Genomic DNA, 24103 nt, shown 5'->3' with positions numbered 1-24103 from the left:
AGCTAGTCTCGAGATATTTGTACAAGCGCCTACGATTTCAGATTCCTGGCCTGATTACCCGAGGAGCTTCTGGTGGACTGCAAATGCATTGTCTGATTGTTTGTCGTACATCGAGAAACTGCTGCACGTTGATCTATGGTCACCGCGATGGAATTCCCTGGGTAGTCTGGGCATATTCGACCTTCTGGTATCGGTTTCCCGGCTTGATTACCCTAGGAACTTCTGGTGGGCTGCGAATGTACTGATATGATTGTTTGTGGTATACCAAGGAAATGCTTCAGATTGATCTATGGTTACTGCGATGGAACTCCCTGGGCTATATCTGCGCGGCGCGTATCCTGCGTCTCAAAGCCACCACTGTTGTCAAGTCTGCAGCCGCGACCCTGTCCCAGCTCGCTTGAACTCCCACACCATTTAGGTAATGTGAGTACTGCCAGCTCAGCCTGCCATATGCTACCGGTAACTTCACTCCCATATCGACAAGCTCAGTCGCAAAAGTGTCGCTGAATAACTGAGCTGTCTCTCTGCCGCTCCAATCGCTGGCGAACTCTTGCTTAATCAGCTTCAGTCCCAGACGAAATGTATCGTTCCATCTGATCCTTCCCTCTCTGGGTCGTTTCGGTTTTGGTAATGTTCGACCATAGAGCTGCTTTGCCCAAGGATTCTTTCGCCAAGTACTGGGGAGCTCAGGCCGCCGACGACGCGAGTAGGGTCTTCCGGCGTAGAATGGAGTCTCTGGCTCTTGTTTGATCTGGGTCACCTCACTCTTGACGGGAGTCACAGTGCGCGTAGAGCATTCCTCATTCGACAAATTCGCAGGAGCAGCTCGTGGGAACGCTGTCCTGCGTCGCGGTAATACCGATATCCTGCTGCCGCTGGCCTGGTATACTTCTCGCGGCTGGCATGATGCTGTTGCTCCTGCTCTCTCTCGTGACTGGCCAAATTTCTCGTGCTGTCGTACCCATCTTCCCTCGTCTTGCATGCTCTCCCCTGGAAAACTCTGGTACAGTTCTGGCTCTCTGGCATGAATTGAATATGGCCTTCTGTGAACTTTCGGCATTCTGCTGCCCAGCCTTGGAGAACGCCCGACAATGGTATCGAATTGGAGCTGTATTGTGCGGCGGGATAGTCGTAGTAAGTGTGCGATAGAGGGCCCGGAAGCTGCTAATCTTACCTCGAACAGATGCGAAGTGTCCCGAAATGTCTCCAATACTCTCTCTGCGAGCTTCAATCGCCACGATTCTATCAATTCCGCAAATCAGTGTTCTTTATTTGGAGCATTTTACGACCATTACGTCCCATGCATGGCAAGCTACTCGGCCCGACTGCACAGAAGCCCGTAGCATGCGTGGAAGTCAAGATCTACGAAGACGCCCAGTCATCCGATAAACTGCTTCGGCAGCTCTGGATACCCGCATTACTTGTATCAGTGCTCGCTGGTGATTCCCTTGGGAAACGGATGCCGTGTGGCTGGCACTTCATCCATTGATATGATGTGATGTCGAGCGACTGTCCTGTCTACTCACATATGTCGGCATTAGATACGTCGTCAATATATCAAATAATTCAAAATTTTGTATTACACTTTCTCCATTTTATGCCTTTTGTTCCAATATGAGAGCGAGAGAGGCTAGCGATGGTGATGGTGATGGAGGATGAAGTAAAGACATATCATGTGACCTGTAAAACAAGGTTTGCGCTGGATGATTGTTTAACCTAGTGTCGTCAGAGCTTCTTCTGCAGTTCTGATTGAGTCACTGAAGTAAGGGACATATGAGGAACAAACACACACAAACACACATGTACACCTAAACACCAACCCATCGACCACCACCAGCACTGCTGCTGCTGCAGCATTCGCTGCCCACATCCCCTCGAAATGCCTTCCGCCGCCCCTCCAGACGAAGATGCACCCTTCGACATCGTCTCCACCTACCACCGCCTCCTCGCTTCCGACCCAGACCTGACAATGCCCGTGGCAGCAATCGAATCACTCATTCTCGGCCTCGCCGCCCACCCTTCCACCACCGTATCCGAAACCCTCGACAGCGTCCAAAACCTCACCAAACAGCTCAAAGACTCCATCCCCAACTCCCTCTCCCTCTCAGCAGGCACCGACATTTTCCAACAATACCTCATCAGCAATCTCAACCGTCCCAACCACAGCTCCGCCATCACGTCGATCCCCGAAATCCACAAACATCTCGTCCAAAACGGCAAATTATTCGTGCAACGCGCCAAAGCCGCTCGCGAAGAAATCGCCAAATTCGGTAAACTCTTTCTCAAAGACGGCGACACCATCCTCACCAGCGGCGGCTCTCGCGTCGTCGGTTCATTTCTCAAAGCCGCCGCTTCCGATCCCTCTCTCAGTCTCTCCCCTATTGAATTCCGCGTCATTTACGTCCTTGACAACCACCCCACCACCGCCTCCGAGTCCGCAAATAATATTTCCGCACTCCGAAGCATGGGGATTCCCGTCGCTACAATCCCTCCCACAGCTATTGCGTACGCGATGAATCAAGTTACGGCAGTGTTTGTGGGTGCGGAAGGCGTGGTGGAGAATGGAGGGATAATATCTCGAATGGGAACGTATCAGATGGGATTATTGGCGAGAGCGGCAGCGCAGCAGAAGCCGTTTTATGTTTTGGCTGAAAGACATAAGTTTGTGAGATTGTATCCGCTGAGGCAAAAGGGTTTGGGGGTTACGCAGAAGGTGATGGATTTTAAGATTGTGAATGGAGAGGGGGAAGAGGTGAGTTGTGAGGAGGAGGATGGGAAGGAGGAGAAGGAGGGACAGGAACGGGAGGATTGTTTACAGGTGGAAGATAGTGTGGATTATACTCCGCCGGAGTTGATTAGTGGGATTATCACGGAGACGGGTGTCATGTTGCCCAGTGCTGTGAGTGAGGAACTTATCAAGATTTGGTTCTAGAAAGGGTTCGGGGAGATGATGGTGATGACGAAGATGACGATCGATGGAATGTGCTACTAGAGATGGAAACTGACACGGCAGTCAAATGTCAGACCGACCACGAATGAGGGAGAGAAAGAGGGTCGAAAGAAAAGTGACATGACATGTCCATTACTCTCAAAAAGTGATGTAGAGCCCGAGCAGAGAGCACATACCCACCCAGCCCACCAGAAGGCATTGAAGTGGTCTAAAGCCGAAAAAAAAATTTAATATCTTAAAACCACCATCAACCCCCTTCTTCTTCATCACTCAACTCTGCCAATTCCCGTTCCTTTGCTTCTAACAAGGCCCTCATCTTCTCTGCTTCTCTCCGCAACTCTGCACGACGATCGACCCTCGACTGAGCCACACTCGTTGTCCGATGCGGCAACGCAGGGTCAATATTCTCATGCAAAGACGCTGTCCGCGGTGGTGGCAAGTACGGCTCGGAATCCTGGTGAGTGGCCGAGTACGTGCGCTTCCTGCTCTCTCCGATATCGTCGCGATGTCGGAAAGCATCGGTGAAATCGACAGGTATCGGTCCCGAGACATGTGATGTGGTATGTATGAATGGGCTGCTCTCGGGCTGTTGGAGAGGGGTGTTGAGGCCGCCTCGATCCGAATGACCAGATGTGTCGCTCATGTTATCGCTTGGAAAGGGACTGCCTGGGTGGTGTTGATTACCCATCGCCGCAGGTACGACTCGTTTCCGCCGCTTAATCTCTGCTTTTTTCATTTGCACTGGTCGATGCGCGCCGTGAAGTTTGTGATATAGTCCACAAGCGTTGCATATCGTATGTCCGTTCTCGTCTCGTCTCCAGAGTGGGGTGATTGTCGTACCGCAGTTTTGGCATGCGACCACTACACTGTTTTGCTGCTGAGATTGCTGTGAAGGCGACACGTAATTCTGCACTACAGTATGCATGTGCCGAGAACCAGACTGTGCCGAGGATGAATCACCGCGCTCCGAACTAGACTGTCGGTACGGGACCTGGGTGGTCTTCGACACCCGATTATTGTACGCTGGACATCCGGCACATGCATCTTGACCACCAGTACCGTTACAGCGGCCTCCTCCAGGACACGTCCCCTGCACGCTTTGGTCGGCTGGCACATATGTCGCGCCACCTTGAACGGATGATGGCGAGGTTCCTCGCTCGCTATTCGGACCTCCCGCGGCTTGGTTCGAGTTCGCGCCGCGTTTGAGTCCCACAGGTCGCATCTGATTTCGTGCCTTGTAGTATAGACCACAAGCGTTGCATATGACCGCTCCAGCTGGCGATCTTCTCCATAGAGGCGTTTTCGTTGTCCCGCAATTGCTACGTCAAAAGTTAGATCATGTTTGTTGATCGCGTGTGTTCATCATGGACGAATCAAAAGCATACCTGCACATCTGCGCCCCGGGAGTAGTCATACCATTCATGGCAGAAGGTGAAGTCCGCGAGGGTTGCATGATTGGGGCGCTTGTCAAGGGCGCAGTCGACGAGCCTTGCACAATCTGCGCGTGTGCGTTCGGATACTCGGTCGCATCACGATATCCATGTGAGACAGAAGGAGTAGAGTGCTGGTGTTGGTGCTGATGTTGATACTGATGCTGAGTGGGCGATTTATGCAGTTCCGGCACATGCGGTTGCGGTTGAGATGCAGTCGACGACAGTGAATGTTCGACAAGCTGTCGCGCAGCTTCCAGTTCTTGCGGAGACGGTTCGCGATGCAGGAGATTTGCCATCCGCGGAGAAAAAGGCTTGTTATTGGTCGTCGCAGCGCTTGTGCTGGCCATCATGTTGCGCGCCTTGTCCAGTTCAAGGGGCTGAGTACCTCCTATGTTGTCAGGGCTCAGTTTATTGGGGCTAGTTCGAGATGATATCGGGGCTGAGCTGTGTGTTATCGGCGCATGGGTCACCGCCGTTTATCCTGCCCAAGAGACGCGAGTTCGTCCAGGAACACAGGTGCGGAGTCTATCTGATCGGAAAGATCTGATAAGGATTGTGCAGATGAAATCGATGAAATTCGCGATTCCCACGCCGTCTGGCCGCTGTCTCGCCACCGTCTTGTCCGCGTGAAGGAGTGAAGGGGTGAGATGGGATCCGGTGGGGAGGCTGAGAAGGAGATGATCGGGTCCAGGGCACAGGCAGTCCGAGATTCGTGTCCTTGCGAGGCTCTGGGCAAAACGTGTGCGAGGCGGTGCGACAATGGCCGTGTCGCCGGGCAAAAGAACGTGGTTGTTTTTGCACGCACACACGGAGGATAGTTCCTGGGCTTAGCGGCGAGGTGTGCAGATAGTGGGTGGACACTGTGTGGCTGTTCCAATGTCACTGATGCAATGTCGTTGGGGGAAGAAAGCTAGTAGGTCGAACGAGAACCACAGACAGCCGCGATCCGCAAAGCGTATTTCGGGGAGCAGAAGAACCATTTGCACAGCCAATCATGGCGTCTGTATTACTACCACCCTCTCGCCTTGGCCGCGGGCAAGGGTACCAGCTAGTGTGTCACTGTGTACACTGTACGAGAGTGCGTTCGCAACCATCCATACAGGTACCTTAGAGGTAGCATCCATATTCGCCAGCGCTGGAAGTGGATGAGCCGGCTGGAAATACTTGACCCTTCTTGGCGACTGACTCCCTAGCCAGATCGTGCAGATCTGAGATTCGTACAAGTGGAGATGCTCAACGTGGGATGCCATTTCTTCGACGTGGGCTGTCCTCCGGCACCTTTACGGTTGATGCACACGGAGGTAGGAGGTAGCCTGTAGGAGGTACATGCCAAGGCAGGGCAGCAAGGCTCGAATTCGACGCCCTCTTCATCATAGCCCGCGTACACGCTTATTATTATATAAACTTAAAAGCATCTAGGAGGTAGGAGTTAGGAGGTACTGGTATCGTTCCCTTTCCACAAACCACCAGTGACCTTTACCATTACCATTTCTCTCGTCATATGATCCCCAACTTCTCAAACAAAAGCGGATTGCCTTGCACAGCCAGCCAAGCAATACCAGCATACACTACCAACTTGGTAATCACCTCGACATCATACCTCACCCGGGGCTTCTCAATGTTGGAGAACATGCGCCGATCACTCTTCTCTTCTTCGTTTCCACTATCACTGCAAGTGCCATTATCACTCGCCGGCGGCGTCAGCAGAGATGCACGGGTGGTGTTCCTGGTATCCTTCGTTGTGGTCGTCGAGAAATGAGCATCACTCCGTGTGACGGCAAGGTACGATGTCGACTCATCGTGGGGCTCTTCTGGTGTCATCACGAGAGCCTGTTCGTGAGCTGAAGAACGCGGCACCTGTAGAGATGATGTTGATGATTGCAGTTTTGGTCTTCGTGCTTGTTCGCGATTTGCGATCAGCTCTCTGGCATCGGCTTCAGATTGCGGTCCGACTGAGATGGTCCGTTTCCGTCGCCGAATTGCATTGAGCATGCTAGGGATATCAGAGGCGGGTGGGAGGACTTTATCATCTTTACGTAGATACGGTACGGTCTTGTAATCCCTGTTTTAGGTGTCAGCAGAGGCGTGATACGGACGCGGATCCGATGGTACCTTGATTGTAGGAAATATCGTCGAGGGATATGCACACCATAGTGTGAGACGAAACGAAATGTGGGAGGAAGCGTGCGTAAGAGCAAAGGCTTCGTGACTGCACGCCAGGCAAATATCATTACAATTCCCAAAACCAAACGTGCGCCAACTTTGAAAATATCCCAATTCTCAAAAAGGTACATATTATCGAGTGCAGGTGCTGAACCATCCAGTGCACTTTGCATTTGCGCATAGTTCCAAATCCCGATGCTTACGCCCATGACCACTCCGACAAAGGCTACGCTGTCATCGAAGCATGGGCAGTTATCGGCAGGTTCTGGATGAAACCGCACGGCGAGCGCCATGAGGAAAGCCACGAGGCCTGGTCGAGTCCAGCCATCAGCCAATAGCCATGCATCAAAAGCCGGTCCCAGAGCTACTCTGCAAACTGCAATCAAGGCGCCTAGTATAGCTCCGAATATGACATCCGAGAAGCCATGCATGCCGCAGTACATACGCCCGATGCTGATAGATGTGGCATAAGAGAGACATCCAAGCACACTAAGCACATATGCCCAGGTGGAGAATTGGTCTTGCGTCGTCCAAAGGTAATGTAGGCAGTACACGGCCACGGACACAGCATTTGTTGTATGCGTCGAAGGAAACCCATATTCTAAAGCTGCCGAACCAGACATGGTGATTCGTTGCAGAGGCGGCGACAGTGGTCTGGGCAGACATACCATGTCTTTGGCATACCCGCTGAGATATACACCAGCTGCAAGCATTTGCACCAGCGCGACGCCAAGAACAGGGTAACCACACCAAAAACAGACGGGCAGTGCAGTCATGAAGAATGTGTGCGTTCCAAGGTTGGCAGTCATTGCAAAGTAAGAATCCAGCAGAGGCGATCGTGCGGCCTGCTGAACCTTGGCCAGATATGCAGTCTCCTTCCGAACGATAGGAATAAGCGCTTGACGGAGATGGTATCGCCATCTTGGGAGTCGTCTCTCATAGTGGGAGAGACCTCGAAGTCCAGCATCGGGATCTGGAGACGCAGTGCGCAAATGGGCCTGGAATCTCAGGTTGATCGTTTTGTCTGCCATCTGTAGGATGACCCTCGGTTGGAGCCGAGATTGGACATTTGCAGAAGCTGGATTGAAAATTGTTGGCAAGGTCGAACACTAGGGCGTAGCACAGGAGCGGCGAGTCTGTCCGGAACGGCGATGGAGGTGAAGTGGTAGTGCGTCGCAGAGTGGCCTCTACGAGCAAGTCTCCCCACACTGCATATCACGGAGGTGGACGTGAAGTCAAGAAGAACAGACTTTGAAGCTGACGAGAGGCAGCTTGACTGAGCCAGTGAGCGCCAAGGCGGAGATGAGAAGCTCGCAGCTCTCACCACATCCATCGCCAACCCGGTTGCAGATACAGAACGCACGAGCAAGACCTTGAAACCGGTCTTGATGCTTTTCATTATGATCAACAGACAGCATCAGCATCAGTCTCTACCAATTGCAATGGCGCCCTGGCCGGAGGGGTTGGTTCTAGAGACTCCCGAGCTGGCTTGGGCGCGCGGGACGGACGTTACCTGGTCGACCAGTGTTGAATCGAGACTATTCTTGGAATCGGGGATTCTTTGAGACAATCCCATTCACCCCATCCGCACCGCATCGCATTCCAACTACTGAAAGAGGTTCCAATCAACACCGCGACAGCATCATTCCAGCACCATATTACACGCTTCGACTTGACTTCCCCGCCATGTCTGTCACCGCCGTGGGAGGCAACCCGTCCTACGACCATCTGCGTCGGAAGAACAGCAGCAAGTCATTTCTCGCACGCAACGACAGCTATCGGAGGAGCACGCGCGGTAGTGATGGCACAGTAAACACTACGAGTAGCGCCAGGACAAATATCACGGCGCCGCCCGAATACAGCAAGAAGTTTGTGGTGGTGGGAGATGGCGGCTGCGGGAAGACGTGCTTGTTGATTAGCTACAGCCAAGGATACTTTCCAGAGGTAGGTGACGGTCCGTATCAAGGGAACAGGCGGGAAGTTGACTTGCTACAGAAATACGTGCCTACCGTATTCGAGAACTACATCACAACGGTCGAGCACAAACATTCCGGGAAAGGCGTGGAACTTGCACTGTGGGACACAGCTGGGCAAGAGGAGTATGACCGACTGCGACCATTGTCATATCCCGAGACCGACTTGCTTTTTGTGTGCTTTGCGATTGACTGTCCGAACTCGCTGGAGAATGTACTCGACAAGGTGAGGAGACAATCTATGCGCTTTATGGACGTCCACTAACACGGCCTGACTCGCAGTGGTATCCAGAAGTCCTCCACTTCTGCCCGACAACACCCATAATCCTTTGCGGTCTCAAATCCGACCTCCGACATAAACGCACCTGCATTGAACTTCTCAAAACCCAAGGCCTCACACCTGTCACCAAAGAGCAAGGCAAAACTGTCGCGCAGAAGATGGGCGCCTTATACATGGAGTGTTCTTCCAAAGAAGCCACAGGCGTCCAAGAAATCTTTGATACGGCAATCGACATTGCAGTACGCGGGCAAGACGAACTCCATGAACAAGACACGCGACTGGGCAGTCGAGGCAGCCAATCTATGCCAGCGAGAAAGAAGAAGCGGAGTAAATGCCAGATTCTCTAAGTTTCCATCTCTTCATCACCACAATCACCACCAAAGCAGGTGCGTGGGAGAGATGGGACTATCCGAATTGCATTTATTGACAGCTTGTTCTTTTTGTGTTTTTAGCGTACAGAGAAGAGAACGAGAGACCACAGCCTCCTCGCCTCCCACAACCCCTTCCCCACGAAATATTGCCAAGACGAGTCAAGACGGTCGCGAAACTTCAGCCCATGGAAGTGAGCCCTCCATCGACACTGATCAACAACGTTGGCCACTTCGGCCTGCTGTTCCGAGAAATGCGGCGTCTCCTGTGGGGAAACAAGCGTCGGTGAGGAAGAGAGGACCAAGGGTGCATTGAGAGTATTCGTGCATCAAGATTACGCCAGCAGCAAGCATTTTTCTTCATCTGTTTTGGCGTTGAGGATAGTATACGACTTTTGGGGGGAGCAAAGAGTGCTTTTGGAAATGAAACATGCATGATGTGGCTTTGTTATGATTCATGGAGTGGACCTCTGGAGCCGGGCTCGAGTTTGGTCTGCGAGGACTGATGGGAGCCAGCCATTCAGGTGTTATGCGCTTTATTAGAGTGTACGGTAGTTTAATTCATGAGTACGGTTCATGAAAGTTCAGATACAAATTTCAAATTGTCATCGCCATCGTGCCTTTCCCTTTGACACGCTGAAGTCGCATCAGTCATCTTCCAGCCATGCTTACTTGCTCGCTTCTCCTTGGGTATCATAAGTGTCGTATTTCTCCCCTCGCATGCTTCGATGTCACACCGCCTCTCCCTCTCCCTTCAATTCTCCTTTCTCAGCACCAGCAGAAGAAGACGTCGACGGCTTCGCCATGACGTTCTCAAATTGTGACCAGAGTCCTTCGACTTGACTGAACTCATTTCCGACCTGTAATTCCCAATCAATTTCTCCTCTCTTACTCATGCTGTAGCTGTAGACTGGAGATCATACCGCTATGACACCCTCTAAGCTCCGGTTTAGTTTGTTGATGTTTTGGAGGACGGTTTCCATGCTCTAGTAGCTTGTTGTTAGGCATGTGGGCTGGGAGCTAGCCCAGGGAGAGGACGGGGAGCGTACGTACGGCTGCGATGTCTTGGATTAGGAGGGCTCGTTGTTGCGTGAAGAAGGCTCGGCCTTCGTCCTGTTCTGTCATATTGAGGGATTACCTAGGTAGATAAGGTAGGTAGGTACTGTGGGTGGTAATTGAGATGACGCGACTTTTGGAAAGTTCGGGAGTTGGGACGCGACTGGAAATTGTGAAGAACCTCGGCAGCCTGGAGCGTGGTCACCTTTGTTCACTTCGCTTCCAATCACTTTGGACATACACAACGAACAACGATATGCTCCTCCAACAATCGCATCGAAAATGGAGTTCATGTCCGCCCTCTCCACCAACTATGATGACCAGAAGCCCTCTCTCTTCGAAATCCTCTCCGAAAACGAACTTTCCGCCCTCATCCCCCCCTCCCTCCGATATCTCCTTGCGGTAGCAACCCATCGCAACCCGCGCTATCTCCTCCCACTCCTCAACAACTTCGACGAACTCTACTCCGTCCTCTCCTTGGCTGTAGAACGCTTCTACCTCCGTACCTATGGCGGAAGCTTCACCGAGAACTTCTATGGCCTCAAACGCGAACGGGTGCTAAGGATCAAAGGCGGAGAATCCCCACGCGCGCGACTTGGTGCGCAGAGAGAGGTCAGAGAGACGTTGGCGCTGAAGGATGGCGATGTCTGGAGGAATCTGGCAGTCATTGTAGGAATACCATATCTGAAAAGAAAATTGGACGAGAGTTATGATATCCACGCTTCGGGAATCAATCTATTGGGACCTGCCTACCGAGATCGAGAAGCCTACCCCAGTTCTATGAAACTAAAGGACAAAGTCATGTGGTTGTATAAATGGTTTTTGAGGAAATGCTATCCTACTGTGAATGCCGCATACTATTTCATGATGTTGGCGTTCAATTTGGCGTATTTGTTCGATGGGACGAAATATCACAGTCCGTTCATGTGGATCCTGGGAACGAGGATCAGAAGGTTGAATAGCGCGGATCATAAGGCTATTGCGCTCACATTGGAAGGAGGAGTTCCTGCTGCCGCGAGACCGGGATTGTCGACGACCACGAGCATCTTCTCTCCAAGGACCATGTCGAGACTTCTACAGCCCAGAATTGTGACGGCGTTGAAGCTGTTGCTGCCTACAAGTATTTTTGCGCTCAAATTCTTGGAATGGTGGCACAATTCGGACTTTTCAAGACAGCTGAGCAAAAAGGCGAATGAGGGATTGGAATTGCCTCCGCCCACCATCAGTGGAATGCCGAGAATCGCAACGACTACGAAGCTGAAGAAGGACAGCGAGGAGAAGGCGAAGAACAGCGACAGTGTCGACAAGAAAGCCGCATTCGCGGACGAAAAGGGTGAAAGACCACCCCAACACCAACAGCAGAGACGAGACAGTGCAATCGATGGCCCACCTATATCAGCTACAAGTATGCTACCTATATTGACAGTCCCGCCACCTCATTCCGACACCAACAGTGGCGTGGATGACGATACGTCTTCCCTATGTCCAATCTGCGTCCAACCAATCCAGACTCCTTCGGCTGCTCAGACGGGTTATGTGTACTGCTACACTTGTATATACAAGTGGATTGATGGAACACATCCGCGTCAAGAAGCCTTTATGGAGGGATCAGGGGAAGAAGAAGGCGCAAAGGGATGGGTCGAAGAGGGAGGTGGCAGTCGCAGGGAGAAGTGGGAGAGTGGAGTTGGGAGAGATGCTGTCACAGGTAGGAGGGTATTGGGAGGTACGAGTGGTATTAGGAGGGTCATCGTGTGAGCGAATATACCCAACTACCTGAGACTTGTCGAGGGTTGGGGCCAGCCACGCAGAAGATGGTGCTCGGAGCATACTTGACACCACCGTCTACATCCACACTCGATATCTCACCGTTACGAAGCCGAATTCTGGACGGTGTCCAAAATTGCCGCGCTTTGCAGAAAGCGGACCTCAGCGCACGAGAACCCACTGCCGGTGAATTGCCGAAGATCCCCACGGCTATACGGTACACGGCGCGCGAGCGAACATACCTCCTAGGTGGTACCTGCATAGCCTGCACGTCTAAGATGCGATTTCGCAGGTCCTCGTCACAAACAACACTAGACCGTTGATGTCTACAGTTTACAACGTACAAAATCAAAGCTACAGCCTACAGTGCCTGGCGAAAGTCCCTCTTCGCCGAAGAAGCTGACGCCCAGCTACTTGCAAGCGGCACTGGCCCTCGCACCCGCGTTCGTCTCGACATGGGTGCTTTTGAAAAGGATTCCTACCTTCTCTTGAGCAAATTTCTCCCCAGAAGCTCGTGAAGCTCTATCAATATCTCCTAGCGGTTTTGCCCGAAGCGGCACAGCCACACAGCCACTTGGAAACTCTGATAGAATTCTTAATGATTCGGATTCTGCTCGGCAATCCCGCAGGATTGGTGCAATCCTCGTCACTACAATCTGCATCCAAACTCATCCTATCATTAATCAATCCCAACTGGCATCGGGAAACCACAGATCAAAAAGTCGCCGTCCAAGCCTGTCGACGAGCCCGCGAGGCCTGGAAATTCATTTCCTCGAAAGTCGATGATGAGTATCTCTGGGCGAGAATGTCGCTTTCAATGCAGGGTGTTGCTCATGCGCATGCAGAGAAGTTGGTGGATAATGTCTTGGGTGATAGATTCGCTGGGTTGTAGTAGTATAAAATAGATTGTCCATCAGTGTCCGTAACAGTGGAAGCTTCACACTGGCTCTCCAACAACACTGCTTACCACAGAGCCCCACGTGAAGTTTCGGTATACAGTAGAGCTGAGCCCAGATCAAAGACGTCGACAATATTAGTTATACCGTACTTGGCACGATGAGATTCACTTGCAGTTCGGCACGAAGTCAATTAGCGTCAAACTTAGTTTACCCCTCATCCTGGTTCATCGGCGGAGATAACAGAGCGCCGATAAGCACTCAACGGCACTGCAAGACATGACATGTGAACTGATGCACAGCCCGAGTCCAAAGTCCATAGCACTCCCAGTTCTGCCCTTCGTGCCATCACAACATCCCTCCCAGACTTGCGTAGACATCCACCGCACCGCTCCGATCCGGCTGACGCCATGACGAGCATGTCGTCCTTCCTCGAGCTCTCCCACGAGCTCCTCCACTGCATCTTCACCGAGATCGAGCCCGGCGACCTGTCGTCGCTTTCTCAGACTTGCCGAGCACTGCATAGGTACATCAGCGGCAACCGGCTGCTCCACAAGGACCTCTATGTGCGACGATACGATGAGCCCATCGACCACCCTGCAGAGCCCGATTATGAAGAGTGGATGCACCGCCGCGTCAAGCTCGAGAAGCTCTTGGGCACCGACAACAGAGATGCCAAACGGCAGAACCTCGAGTTCGTAGCTGGCGAGATTGTCAGCCTCGTGGCAACAGCCGATAAGGATCAGGAAGCAAGCAAGAATATACATCTCCTCGGCGAGAGCTTCAAAAGTGCAGACAACATTGATACGCTGCTGTGTTCCTCGGCACTTTTTGCGCCAGGCCGAGCGGGCGACAACGATCAGACGCAAGCTGACACTCCAGAGCTCCGTCAAGCAAGTGCAAAGTTGCACTGTCTCTATGGCGTCCCCGTCGAACCCTCTGTGTCTCGAATTCCTTTTCACTCTTTCCTTCGACATCCCCGAGCAGGACTCGCCTTATCGCCTTCGTTATGTACGCGTTCTCACACTCATGGTCGGAATACGCACCAATACGCTCGAAGCAAAGTCTACGACCTGCGAGAGTATTCAGATGCCACTCTCTGGGGACCCTTTATGAAAGATGGCTCCCACAGAGTCGACTGGGAGAAAGTCGAGGCGATCATGATCGTGCTTGGATTCAATTTGAGGCGCTTCACAGACCGCAGCGATGGCAGGTTCCCACTTGTTTGGAAGCACCCATTTGTAGGAGCAACTCCAGGCTCATACAGGACTCCTCCACGTATCGCACCCTCAGAGAAGAAAGAGTTCGATGAAGATGCTGGTGTCATTCGTGAACTTGCGCTCAATCTCGATGCACTAGATCCATACGGTGTGACGGGCTCCTGGATGCGTGTGGTTTGCTTCCTCGACTACAACGACCTCTATGCGTTCAACTTCAGCGACCGCATACCAGAAGATCAACTGCGAGAGCCAATTGATACTGAAGAAGGTTTGATTGAACTTCGTGAAATGGCACGTATTGTTCCCTCACTGATTCTCCACTCTTTGTAGCTATAAGACTGATACGCATCAAGCTGCAAGTCACACGAATCGATGCGCCAAACGAAAGTGGCAGAAGAAGCTCTGGAAGCACGGCGGCGTTCGACGAAGATGACTACGATGATGACAATTACGAAACCGAGGATGAAGAAGAAGCCGAAGAGGACTGGAGTCGTTTTCAAGGCGAGAGACTTCCTGTCGTGCACTTTCGTGGTACGAGTCGCTCGTTGCATGCCAGCTGGGATCCCAACGCAAACAGCAGAATCCGAGGCACAGTCCGACAAACCCCAGAGGGCGAAATCCGATGGACCACATTCTCTATTTTCCATGGTGAAGAACGCTGGAGAAGTGAAGGCATCCAGGTTGGAGGGCTGAAATCTGGAAGAGGCGTACTAGGTAACTGGTTCGATAAGGTACACCTTGTTTCCCATGTGTAAATGACGCCGTGGTGTCTGCACCGTTACTAATTTGTCATGCAGGACTACGATATGCATGGCCCAGCAGGTCCCACAGCGTTTTGGAAAGAGAGCGATGAGCTGGATGACGAGAAGTCGGAGGGTACGCCGGTCGCTTATTTCTGACTATCTACGATCATATCCTGATGAGCGTTATAGAATCAGACTCCGAGACGTATCTTCCGTGGGTTCAAAGACTTTTGGATGACATAGTCTTGGATATGGATGACTGATTACGAGGCACAGACTTTTCGATTGAGAACGGATGTTCATCATAGTAGATGGCATTGACAGGCAATATGATTTGACAGAGGATTCGGCCGAAGAATATGATGGCGCACACATTACAGTAATGACATATCTAGAATTGAATGATTTGCATACGGCTTGCTTGTTGACATTCATTCCCACCGAAGTCGACATGGGCCACTAATTGATTGCTTTACTACGGTGCTGCCTGACTTCTTGGACTTTACTCTCTTTGACCTCCCGAGACCGCTGCCGTTCACAAGATCTTAAACTGACGATGCTGCAGGAACTTTTGTCACAGTCAATCCTAAACACTCAAAACCTCGCACAATATATATTTTGCATCTGATGCATCTACCTCAGCATTCCATTCTATCGATGAATAGGCCTAAGATTTATTGTGACCAGCATACCTCTTACTTCCTAAACCTATATCGATACGCTCCTCTCATTCTTCTACCACGGGCTAGCAACCTGGTCCCGATGATCATCCAGCTTTGCACTAGCGAATAATTGGCTCTTCGAAGGCACATTGCTAGCAGATTCTCAACATCGTATTATAACGACTGCCTGTAACTTTTATATATTTCTATAGGACTCGGACGCAACGGATAAACCGACATGGGGTTCAGAGATAACAGAGAGCAGGGAAGCGGCATAATTGTTTAGCTCCTAGTGTGGAACGAGCTCTATCACAGCCGCTGACAGCGCGATAAAATATGCTGTATCACCTGGTGGAACCCAGTAAACAAAGCACTATCAACAAAGATCGACACTACTATAAGCACTATCACTCGTCCATCGGAAGACCTCGAACCGACCTCCGACGAAAGGGCGGCAGCCAAGATACAGGAGTGGATCACTTCTCAGGGACGTCGAACATCACCTATATCATCATCATGGCTTGCCCGAGACACAAACGAAGCAGACGTCTCAAATGGCAGGATCAACACCCAACCCTCGCATCCTCATCACAGGAGCCAGTGGAGCATATGGACAACTTCTCTTCAAGCGTCTCCTCGAAAAAGGCATAGATCCTTCGACCATAATTCTCGTCTCCAGAAACCCCAACAAGCTCTCCGAAACCTCACCACCCATTCCCGCACAAGTCACTCTCCGCAAAGGTTCCTTTGACGATCCCCTCTCAGACCTCACTGCCACGTTCACCACCGCAGACATCATCTTCCTCATCAGCACCTCCCGCGCCGGCGCCCGCCTTCCCCAACACCAAAATGCCATCACCGCCGCCGTCCGCTCCGGAGCCCAACACATTTTCTACACAGGCTTCATCGGCGCAGATTTACCCCATCCTTCCGCTCTCGTCGTCCGAGAACATCGCGCTACAGAGGAAATGCTTCGCCTCAGTGGCATTTCCGCATATACCGTCTTGCGCGATACCCAATACTCTGATGCATTTGCGGATGTCATTTTACCCGCAGCGAGAAATTCTGGAAGTCTGAAAACGAATTGTGGAAAGGGGAAAATTGCCCCTGTCGCGAAGGAGGATTGTGTGGAAGTTGCTGCTGTGGCGGTCATGAATGCGGATTTGCATCGGAATCGTGTGTATGATGTGACGGGTCCGGAGTTACTTTCGTATGGAGAGGTGGCGGAGATGGCTGCGAAGTTATCTGGACAGGATTTACCTTGTGAGTTTGTGTCTGATGAGGAAATGTTTGAGGATTTTGATCGTTTGGGAATTCCGCGGGAGCCGGGGGATGAGTTTGAGAGGGAGGGCGTTAAAGGGTATAAGTGGAATAGTTCGGATATGGTTTCTTTTGGGACGGCGATTCGGTTGGGGGAGATGGCGGTGATTAGTGATGATGTGGAGAAGATTATTGGGAGGAAACCTGTGGGACTAATGGAAGTTTTGAAGAGTCGGGGTTGATGGAGTCAGTACGTAAGGTGCATGCGTGGGAGGTGGTGGCTACATGTAGCCGCCGTAGATTATGACTTTGTGGCGTTCGACATTTGGGGCTCAAATAGATGTATTTGCCAAGCTGATGAGACGAAATATATGTAGGTTGGTGAGATGCTTTGGGGGGGGGGTTCCTTCAGGTCATATGTATATCAACAGGATAGGTCTGGACTCTGAAGGAGGCACCTGGGTAGGTTAAAGAGTGGATTTTGGATAGGTGAATAAATGTAGTCTGGTAGTTAGGACTTCTACCAACAGCACATCCGCGATGATTGAGCTTCATGTTGTTGTTGTTGTCGTTGTCGATACAGAAAAGATCCGGCGGGGCGGGAGTGAGGTGTGCGCTTTGGGACACAGCTCTAAACCTAACAAGCGGCCAAAACCTTCTCCTGAATGCGCGTATACTGATAGCAGTAAATATGTACACCAGCACGTATACTTTATATATCGCCAGAGTCTCCGAATGTAGCGATTTACAGATGCATACACAAGAACCCTCTATAGGAACCTAAGACTTTAGGATGGAAGGAAGGTTTTAAGGAAGAAGTTTTGGTCGCTTGTCAGGTTTAGAGCTCGAAAATTACTGGAGTCGGGTGCGGGAGCTGCAGGGCAGGCATCCAGCTGGTGACGTTCATGTGCGAGAGCACGAGACAGAGTGAGTGTGAGAGAGAGAGGTCATACCACATAGGTGTAGAAAGAGAGAGAGAGAGAACGAGAGAGAAGCCCTTTTGGCGCCTGCAAACAACACACACACACACACAATGCGCCACTCATAGAACTCACAGCTTCCATGGCGCATCGAGGACGAAGCACGTCGCCGCGGAAGAGCAACAACAGCAACATGTCTCAGCACCAGCACCACGACGACGACGCCGACTCGATCTTGCCGGTGTGTCGCATCCATCACCACCCTCCTTCTACCCATCTCCATCCTCCTCTTCTCGCTTCTCTTCACCAGACCGCTAACAAACGGTAACAGTCGCGCCAACTGGAGGCCTTCAGTCGCACCGTCCACGCCACCGCGTCCCAGCTCATCACCGGTATCCATGGCCATGGCGCCTCTCATAGCGACACCCCAGGCCAGGATCACTACCGCAATGCCCTCTCTTCTGTGCGCCGCTTCTCCCAGCGACCCACCATCCAGCGCTCCGTCTTCTCCTTCGCCAAGGCAAATCCGAGAGAGCTGATCCGATCCAACTTCAACACGAGCGAAATCGAACATCGCGCCCTCACCTTTCTGCCTGACGAGCTGTTACGGAATGTGCCTGCGAGCACCAGCCCCTTCAGCCTGTTTGAAGGCTTCAAGGCGACTCTCCCAGAGGAAGACGATGTGGGAAAGCCGGGGCGGCGGAAGAAGCACGGGAAACAGAACAGCAGAGGACAGAGATTGCTGGAGAATGCGGAGCAAGAGACGTTCCAAGGGCCACCAAAGCTACAGAAGTTGAAGAGAGACAAGGATCGCTTGGAACATCGCTTGGAGATGATGGGCATCCGAAAGACGATGTGCACGAGCGAGATTCGAGAGATTGACAACAAGATCTCGAATCTCAACACCATGCGGAAAGTCATACTAGGTCGGCTCGCTGGACTGGAGGACGAGGAAAGAGAGCTGGAGCAAGAAGTGCTGGAGGCTACCGAGAGGCTGGATGAGCTACAAGAAGAACTGGCCGACGAAGCTGCGTTGGCTCAAAAAACGTCGGAGCTTGCGACTCTGGGTACGAAGCGAGGAGAAGCTGCGGACGAAGAGGAACCGACGAGCGAGGACAGTCCAGGATTCATGTCGGAAAGCATATATGAAAAGTTGCCCAAGGCCAAGGAGACCCCAGCCAAGACGAAGAGGAAAAAGACCACGTCGAGAAGGATTTCGATGCCTGTCTTGCACGAGCACATGCAGCCTGGGTCCAAGATCCGCGAGATACCTGCCCACAACGACATTATCACAGCTCTCGATTTTGATGCGCCTTTCGGGACCATGGTTACAGCTGCCCTGGACGATACGGTGCGAGTATGGGATCTGAACGCCGGACGATGCATGGGCATGCTAGAAGGGCACTTGTCCAGTGTGCGCTGTTTGCAGGTGCAAGACAATATCGTTGCAACGGGTTCCATGGACGCAAGCATACGACTCTGGGATCTGAACCAAGCAGACTACACTCCGGCTGTGAGCTCGAATCTCAGCTCCAAGCCCATAACGGAGGACGGTGAGGGCGAAGATGCAGCTTCTGCCACTGGTGAAGAACTCTACACTGCAGCAGGGTCGGACTCTGGCTCTGCGCCCCAACCAGAGTACCACGGCAACTCGATGGCGGACTGCCACATGTTCACACTCTCCTCACACGTCGCGGAAGTGACGGCGCTCAACTTCCACGGCACGAAACTTGTCTCCGGTTCTGCGGACAAGACATTACGAGAGTGGGATCTCGAAAAAGGACGATGTGTGCAAACTTTGGATGTGCTTTGGGCTGCGGCACAAGCTGCCACACTGAATCCAACGGCTGTTCCTGCGCCTGTGAATGGTGCTTCGATGGAGGGCAACTGGTGGAAGCCGACTGGTGGCAGATTGCAGAGTGCTGAGGCCGACTTTATTGGAGCACTTCAAGTGTTCGATACGGCCCTGGCTTGTGGTACTGCTGACGGCATGGTGCGATTATGGGATCTCCGATCTGGCATGGTTATTCGCCAGCTTGTTGGCCATACAGGTCCAGTCACAGCATTGCAGTTCGATGATATGTTCATCGTCACCGCTTCGCAGGATCGGAGCGTGCGGGTAAGTAATGTCCTTTTCGCCCATTTGAGTGTTGCTTCATGTTACTGATACTACCACAGATATGGGACCTTCGAAGTGGAAACATCCATGATGCTTTTGGCTACGATGCAGGGATCACATCCATGCAATTTGACACTCGCCGCATCGTGTCCGCAGCAGGTGAAAATGTCGTGAAAGTCTACGACAAGACCGAGGGAACACAATGGGACTGTGGCGCTGGTGCGCTCCAAGAAGAGGAAGAAAACACCAGACCATCCATCGTCGAGCGAGTCCGCATCAAGGATGGGTACCTGATTGAAGGGAGAAGAGACGGTGTGGTGGGTGTGTGGAGTTGTTGATCTGCCCCTCCCAGACCTTTTTCCCAGATGATCCTTGATACCTCACGAGGCCTTGTGTGTTTTTGTACATAAGTAGTAAGTTCCAGAAGCTGTTTGTTTGTAGTAGGAACAGCGACGGCGCTCTAGGGAGAAAGAAAAAAACCCCCACAAACGCAATGGCTGGCAACAACGGACGGGCCGCATGAAGATAAGATGCGAAGAGCGCCAACAGAGAGCTAGAAGAAGATGTACATATATATGTAATTCCTTGGATGGGATCCCAATATTCTTTTTAAAACACTTCGCGAAAGTTCCGTAGGCTGTGTTACTGTGTGTTTTGCCTTTCCCACGACGCCCATGATTGGCCTTAGTCAGGAAAGAGAGAGAGGGGGGAGGGCTGGAAAGGTGAATGAAACCGAGAAGACCGGAAATATTTCCAGGGATGATGATGAACAACAAAAAATTCAATTATGCCTTGTGGGGGGCCTGGGGGGTATATCCTTCTCTCTCTCTCTCTCTCTCTCTCTCTCTCTCTCTCTCTCTCTCTCTGGAAAAAAAGGCAAAAAAACGCCTATTCCTCCTTCAATGCGCTACAAAATCAAACCCTTCATGCCTTAAGGTACCGGACCTTTCTTATCATACACAGCAGCAACAGCAGCAGCAACATACTTGGTGCGGCGTTTTCTTCTTTTTCTTTTTCCCCCCAAGGTCGTATCGCGTACATCCAGAAACCCGATTCAATTCTTCTTTTTTTTTCTCTTTCGTACTTGTTCATTTCTACCACGCCCAAGTCCTCGCACTAGCAGTAAACACAGGAGGTCTCCAAATCAATCTCTCAGGATCAATGACTCTCTTTCCCTTGATTTTTTCTTTTTCTTTTCGAGCATCTCTCGCGGCCAAGACGCTGTCGGGGAGTACAATGACATGGTTCTTGTTCATATATCGCAGCATGTTCAAGTTTTGCAAAGTATGCAAGACGTCGTTGGTGGTCATGGCAAGGGACATGCCAATGTCTTCGATCGAGGCCATGCCGCCGGAGCCGCCTGCTTCGGCTTCGCGTTCGAGTAAGAGGTCGACGATGACTTCTTGCCAGTAGGCCCGATAGCCTAGAAGTCCGAGATCGGAGAGCGGCTTTTCGGGAGAACCGAGTTTGGCTTCGATTTTGGAGAGCTCGTAGGAGAATTGGATGAGGAGAGCTCCGTAGCCTTTTCGTTGCCATTGTGGGAGGGTTAGGATACATGCGACATTGTAGCCTTCTGCAGATTCTTTTTCTTTGGAAAAGTAACCGATGAGATGGTGACCATGTTCGTCGCGCGTGGTCATGCAGTAGAAGAGGAAAGGATCCACGTCGTAGTACAATGTCTTATGATCGAGGAAGAGTTTGGATAACAGACAGAGATTGCGACACCAGGTTCGTTGTCTGCGCCCGTCGATTTCGAAAAAGGAGACGTTATCATCCCGATAGATTTCGTTCCCGGGCGGATGTTTGAGCTGACACTTCTTGCGGTGGCGACCGAACTGAAATTGACTACCAAAGTAGGATAGGCAGAACTCGCAGATGTAGACCATATCGCAATCAGTGAACTCGGCTGGATATGGGGAGAAATACCACGGCTCAATCTCGTGCATTCCCATCTGTAGTTTGTCCAAATTTCGCACTCGACTGATCTCGGTTTGGTTCTGCGTCATACTGCCTCCCGTGCGCAGCTTTTCAATCTCCTCTTCTCGAGAATATGGTACGGTTTCGGGAACGGCTTTCGCTGCAGCGGCAGCTTCCTGCATGTCAACCAGATCTACAGCGGACTCGTCATCTGGCTGCGGTGTACCATCCACGTCCTCGGTCAGCACTGCAACATTAGGGTCTCGGTTCTCCTTGCCACCACCCGTACGTTGAATGCTGAGCTTTGCTCCCAGGTCCGAAGGCGCTTCCGAAGCGTCCCGGGTCGCAGTGCCGCTTCGAGGACGTTTCTGACCGACTTTGGTATTCTTCGCATTCTCGTTCTTGGTGGTCTGGGATTTTGACTGAGCTGTCTTTTGCTTCGACTTTTCAGCCTTTTCAGGTATCGGCCATTCGACTTCTTGTGATAGATCAAATCGTTCTGCGGGTACCCATTCATCCAGACGTTTATTGAAGTCCTGATAGTGAACATAAAAAGTCGGATGGCCTTTTCTCGTTTGCATAGACAGAATTTCAGCCTTTCGTTTTTCGCCATCCTGAAGCCAACACCTCAGTTAGCATGCAGCCACTCTGAAATGTAACACGTTGAGTACAATATGATCGAGATCCGCATGTATACACCCAGGCTGTGATATCCGCTCAACAACTAACCTTTTCAACCATTGCCTTCGTCCCGATTCTGCGCAACGAAAGGTATCATCAGCACATCACATCGCCGACAACATGTTGAATCATTCTCGCTGGTCCTGCAGCCATACCTCAAGGTCGACAACGTCGCCATGCCGCGTTCGGCCTTGACATCGTCACCACCATTTCCACCACTTTTCAAATCGTCACGCGCCATCGTGGAGCAGACGACGAACTGACCCTGCAAATTCCGTAAATTGATCGATGAAGGTGGACTGTTTTGACGATGAAAATGATACCAAATCCGAGAGCGGCGGGAGGCTCGTCGTCGTGCTGCACCGCCACAGCAACGGATATCGGCGTTTCTATTATCCTCTGGCGCTAGTATTTTTTCCACTACCTACCTACCTAGGTACCTAGGTACTCGACTACTTCTCCCCAAGAAAAAACACTCCCGACTGTTTGTTGTCGCAAATGATGTAGGGTGAGGAAGCCATGTCAGGACCTGACCCGACAACAATTGGAAGCAATTGGAAAATCCTCCAGCAGCGACTACAGGCTGAGAAGAAGGCAAATGGGCAAAGCACCAGCAATGGCGTGAAGCGCAAAAGATTGCCCGAGAAGAAACAGCGCAACAACAACAACGGCTTCAAGAAGACCAAATTCGACTTCAACTCTGCCAACGGCACATCGCTAGGAAGCAAGCGGCGCAAGATGGGCGGTATCATGTCTACATCTGCTGTTGGTAAAGCAGCAGCAGCAGCCGACGACCTCGTCAACGACCACGACATTTCTCCATCCGACATCACCGCAGCCTACGGCACGACCAGCAGCAGCACCAAACCCCCAACTCCGAAACGAGCCTCCTCTTCCGCCGACGAGATCATCAATGGCGGCCTGCACCCGACCCACAAAATCGGCAAATACATCGCTCTCGACTGCGAAATGGTCGGCACAGGCCCCCCACCCCATCTCGACAACATCCTCGCGCGAGTCTCGCTCGTAAATTTCCACGGCGAACAAATCTACGACTCGTACGTCCAAGCCCCACCGAAAACACGCATCGAAGACTACCGAACCCACGTCTCAGGAATCTTACCACACCACATGAAAGCCGGGTATGCGCGAACGTTTGCACAAGTGCAGCAAGACGTGGCGAAATTGATGGAAGGGAGGATTTTAGTGGGACATGCTATACGCAATGATTTGAGTGCGTTGATGCTCAGTCATCCGAAACGGGATGTGCGGGATACGGCACGATATGCCAAATTTCGGGTCGAGAGTAAAGGCCGGGCGCCGGCGTTGCGGAAGTTGGCGAGGAGTGAATTAGGATTGGAGATTCAAGGGGGAGAACACTCGTCTGTGGAGGATGCGAGAGCGACCATGTTGTTGTTCCAAAAGGAGAAGAAGGGGTTTGAAGAGGAGAATCGGAGGCAGTTTGGGCAGAAGAAGGTGCTGGCGGTGAAGGAGAAGGTGAAGGAGGATACACCTGATGTGGAAGATGACGAGGAGCATGACGAGGAGGACGAGGAGGATGACGACGATCTTGATCTGTTATCGGGAGAAGAACTCGAAGACGCGCTATCGAAGGAAGCGAGTAAAGCAGGCAAGTTGGCGCAGACGAGTAAGAAGAAGAAGACTAAGAAGAAGAAGCGGACGAAGAGGAAGTAGCAC

The 24103-nt window shown here is 51.7% G+C and overlaps 12 protein-coding genes across 12 annotated transcripts; 7 read left to right on the top strand and 5 right to left on the bottom strand.

Moving 5' to 3' along the window:
* Positions 1-316: 316 nt before the first annotated feature.
* SEPMUDRAFT_111051 (uncharacterized protein) lies at positions 317-1060 on the bottom strand (the record flags this gene model as incomplete). The annotated part of the gene is made up of 1 exon (XM_016900893.1): positions 317-1060. The coding sequence occupies one exon, from the start codon at positions 1058-1060 to the stop codon at positions 317-319; it is 744 nt and encodes a 247-aa protein (XP_016757715.1).
* A 783-nt stretch (positions 1061-1843) lies between these two features.
* Positions 1844-3195, top strand: SEPMUDRAFT_151560 (nagb/rpia/CoA transferase-like protein). The gene has a single exon (XM_016906891.1). It carries the CDS (start codon positions 1880-1882, stop codon positions 2930-2932), a length of 1053 nt encoding a protein of 350 aa, XP_016757714.1. The 5' UTR covers positions 1844-1879; the 3' UTR covers positions 2933-3195.
* A 2-nt stretch (positions 3196-3197) lies between these two features.
* On the bottom strand, positions 3198-5242 carry SEPMUDRAFT_72436 (uncharacterized protein; the record flags this gene model as incomplete). Its single annotated transcript, XM_016909991.1, has 2 exons — positions 4336-5242; positions 3198-4269 (listed from the first exon to the last, which is right to left on the bottom strand). Exons 1-2 carry the CDS (start codon positions 4731-4733, stop codon positions 3198-3200), a joined length of 1470 nt encoding a protein of 489 aa, XP_016757713.1. The 5' UTR covers positions 4734-5242.
* A 489-nt stretch (positions 5243-5731) lies between these two features.
* SEPMUDRAFT_151559 (sphingosine-1-phosphate phosphohydrolase) lies at positions 5732-7652 on the bottom strand. Its single transcript, XM_016906890.1, has 2 exons — positions 6496-7652; positions 5732-6445 (listed from the first exon to the last, which is right to left on the bottom strand). The coding sequence occupies exons 1-2, from the start codon at positions 7575-7577 to the stop codon at positions 5881-5883; spliced, it is 1647 nt and encodes a 548-aa protein (XP_016757712.1). The 5' UTR covers positions 7578-7652; the 3' UTR covers positions 5732-5880.
* Positions 7653-8137: 485 nt separating this feature from the next.
* Positions 8138-10320, top strand: SEPMUDRAFT_151558 (ras-domain-containing protein). Its single transcript, XM_016906889.1, has 5 exons — positions 8138-8490; positions 8542-8745; positions 8802-10027; positions 10091-10153; positions 10221-10320. Exons 1-3 carry the CDS (start codon positions 8233-8235, stop codon positions 9144-9146), a joined length of 807 nt encoding a protein of 268 aa, XP_016757710.1. The 5' UTR covers positions 8138-8232; the 3' UTR covers positions 9147-10027; positions 10091-10153; positions 10221-10320.
* On the bottom strand, positions 9899-10292 carry SEPMUDRAFT_52142 (DASH_Dad1-domain-containing protein; the record flags this gene model as incomplete). The annotated part of the gene is made up of 3 exons (XM_016909216.1): positions 9899-10027; positions 10091-10153; positions 10221-10292. The coding sequence occupies 3 exons, from the start codon at positions 10290-10292 to the stop codon at positions 9899-9901; spliced, it is 264 nt and encodes an 87-aa protein (XP_016757711.1).
* Positions 10321-10505: 185 nt separating the features above from the next.
* On the top strand, positions 10506-13011 carry SEPMUDRAFT_92405 (Pex2_Pex12-domain-containing protein; the record flags this gene model as incomplete). Its single annotated transcript, XM_016910586.1, has 2 exons — positions 10506-11522; positions 11586-13011. 2 exons carry the CDS (start codon positions 10506-10508, stop codon positions 11976-11978), a joined length of 1410 nt encoding a protein of 469 aa, XP_016757709.1. The 3' UTR covers positions 11979-13011.
* Positions 13012-13227: 216 nt separating this feature from the next.
* SEPMUDRAFT_128221 (uncharacterized protein) lies at positions 13228-15324 on the top strand. Its single transcript, XM_016902201.1, has 3 exons — positions 13228-14371; positions 14434-14834; positions 14901-15324. The coding sequence occupies exons 1-3, from the start codon at positions 13294-13296 to the stop codon at positions 15000-15002; spliced, it is 1581 nt and encodes a 526-aa protein (XP_016757708.1). The 5' UTR covers positions 13228-13293; the 3' UTR covers positions 15003-15324.
* A 738-nt stretch (positions 15325-16062) lies between these two features.
* Positions 16063-17167, top strand: SEPMUDRAFT_135946 (NAD(P)-binding protein; the record flags this gene model as incomplete). The annotated part of the gene is made up of 1 exon (XM_016902743.1): positions 16063-17167. One exon carries the CDS (start codon positions 16063-16065, stop codon positions 17008-17010), a length of 948 nt encoding a protein of 315 aa, XP_016757707.1. The 3' UTR covers positions 17011-17167.
* Positions 17168-17752: 585 nt separating this feature from the next.
* Positions 17753-20414, top strand: SEPMUDRAFT_151553 (WD40 repeat-like protein). The gene is made up of 3 exons (XM_016906888.1): positions 17753-17929; positions 18020-19807; positions 19867-20414. The coding sequence occupies exons 1-3, from the start codon at positions 17831-17833 to the stop codon at positions 20143-20145; spliced, it is 2166 nt and encodes a 721-aa protein (XP_016757706.1). The 5' UTR covers positions 17753-17830; the 3' UTR covers positions 20146-20414.
* Positions 20415-20806: 392 nt separating this feature from the next.
* On the bottom strand, positions 20807-22677 carry SEPMUDRAFT_151552 (histone acetyltransferase). The gene is made up of 3 exons (XM_016906887.1): positions 22561-22677; positions 22454-22481; positions 20807-22338 (listed from the first exon to the last, which is right to left on the bottom strand). The coding sequence occupies exons 1-3, from the start codon at positions 22644-22646 to the stop codon at positions 20902-20904; spliced, it is 1551 nt and encodes a 516-aa protein (XP_016757705.1). The 5' UTR covers positions 22647-22677; the 3' UTR covers positions 20807-20901.
* Positions 22678-22896: 219 nt separating this feature from the next.
* SEPMUDRAFT_166244 (Exonuc_X-T-domain-containing protein) lies at positions 22897-24100 on the top strand (the record flags this gene model as incomplete). Its single annotated transcript, XM_016908213.1, has 3 exons — positions 22897-23150; positions 23244-23890; positions 24062-24100. The coding sequence occupies exons 1-3, from the start codon at positions 22925-22927 to the stop codon at positions 24098-24100; spliced, it is 912 nt and encodes a 303-aa protein (XP_016757704.1). The 5' UTR covers positions 22897-22924.
* Positions 24101-24103: the final 3 nt, after the last annotated feature.

The sequence above is a fragment of the Sphaerulina musiva genome (genome assembly GCF_000320565.1).
Source record: "Sphaerulina musiva SO2202 unplaced genomic scaffold SEPMUscaffold_10, whole genome shotgun sequence".
Classification (NCBI taxonomy): Eukaryota; Fungi; Ascomycota; class Dothideomycetes; order Mycosphaerellales; family Mycosphaerellaceae; genus Sphaerulina; species Sphaerulina musiva.
The sequence above is the reverse complement of the archived record's forward strand: the minus strand, read 5'-3'. Positions and strand labels throughout refer to the sequence as shown.

Bases quoted from the DNA above. Each gene is read 5' to 3' on its own strand.
- SEPMUDRAFT_128221 (XM_016902201.1), top strand. From the start codon at position 13,294: ATGACGAGCATGTCGTCCTTCCTCGAGCTCTCCCACGAGCTCCTCCAC. The intron at 14,372-14,433 runs GTTTGATTGAAC...CACTCTTTGTAG, and splicing joins GCCAATTGATACTGAAGAAG to CTATAAGACTGATACGCATC. The intron at 14,835-14,900 runs GTACACCTTGTT...TTTGTCATGCAG, and splicing joins TAGGTAACTGGTTCGATAAG to GACTACGATATGCATGGCCC.
- SEPMUDRAFT_151553 (XM_016906888.1), top strand. From the start codon at position 17,831: ATGGCGCATCGAGGACGAAGCACGTCGCCGCGGAAGAGCAACAACAGC. The intron at 17,930-18,019 runs GTGTGTCGCATC...AAACGGTAACAG, and splicing joins ACGCCGACTCGATCTTGCCG to TCGCGCCAACTGGAGGCCTT. The intron at 19,808-19,866 runs GTAAGTAATGTC...ATACTACCACAG, and splicing joins CGCAGGATCGGAGCGTGCGG to ATATGGGACCTTCGAAGTGG.
- SEPMUDRAFT_151559 (XM_016906890.1), bottom strand. From the start codon at position 7,577: ATGGCAGACAAAACGATCAACCTGAGATTCCAGGCCCATTTGCGCACT. The intron at 6,446-6,495 runs GTACCATCGGAT...CACCTAAAACAG, and splicing joins CGATATTTCCTACAATCAAG to GGATTACAAGACCGTACCGT.
- SEPMUDRAFT_151552 (XM_016906887.1), bottom strand. From the start codon at position 22,646: ATGGCGCGTGACGATTTGAAAAGTGGTGGAAATGGTGGTGACGATGTC. The intron at 22,482-22,560 runs GTATGGCTGCAG...TTCGTTGCGCAG, and splicing joins GCGACGTTGTCGACCTTGAG to AATCGGGACGAAGGCAATGG. The intron at 22,339-22,453 runs GTTAGTTGTTGA...TGTTGGCTTCAG, and splicing joins CGAAGGCAATGGTTGAAAAG to GATGGCGAAAAACGAAAGGC.
- SEPMUDRAFT_151560 (XM_016906891.1), top strand. From the start codon at position 1,880: ATGCCTTCCGCCGCCCCTCCAGACGAAGATGCACCCTTCGACATCGTC.
- SEPMUDRAFT_151558 (XM_016906889.1), top strand. From the start codon at position 8,233: ATGTCTGTCACCGCCGTGGGAGGCAACCCGTCCTACGACCATCTGCGT. The intron at 8,491-8,541 runs GTAGGTGACGGT...GACTTGCTACAG, and splicing joins GCCAAGGATACTTTCCAGAG to AAATACGTGCCTACCGTATT. The intron at 8,746-8,801 runs GTGAGGAGACAA...CCTGACTCGCAG, and splicing joins TGGAGAATGTACTCGACAAG to TGGTATCCAGAAGTCCTCCA.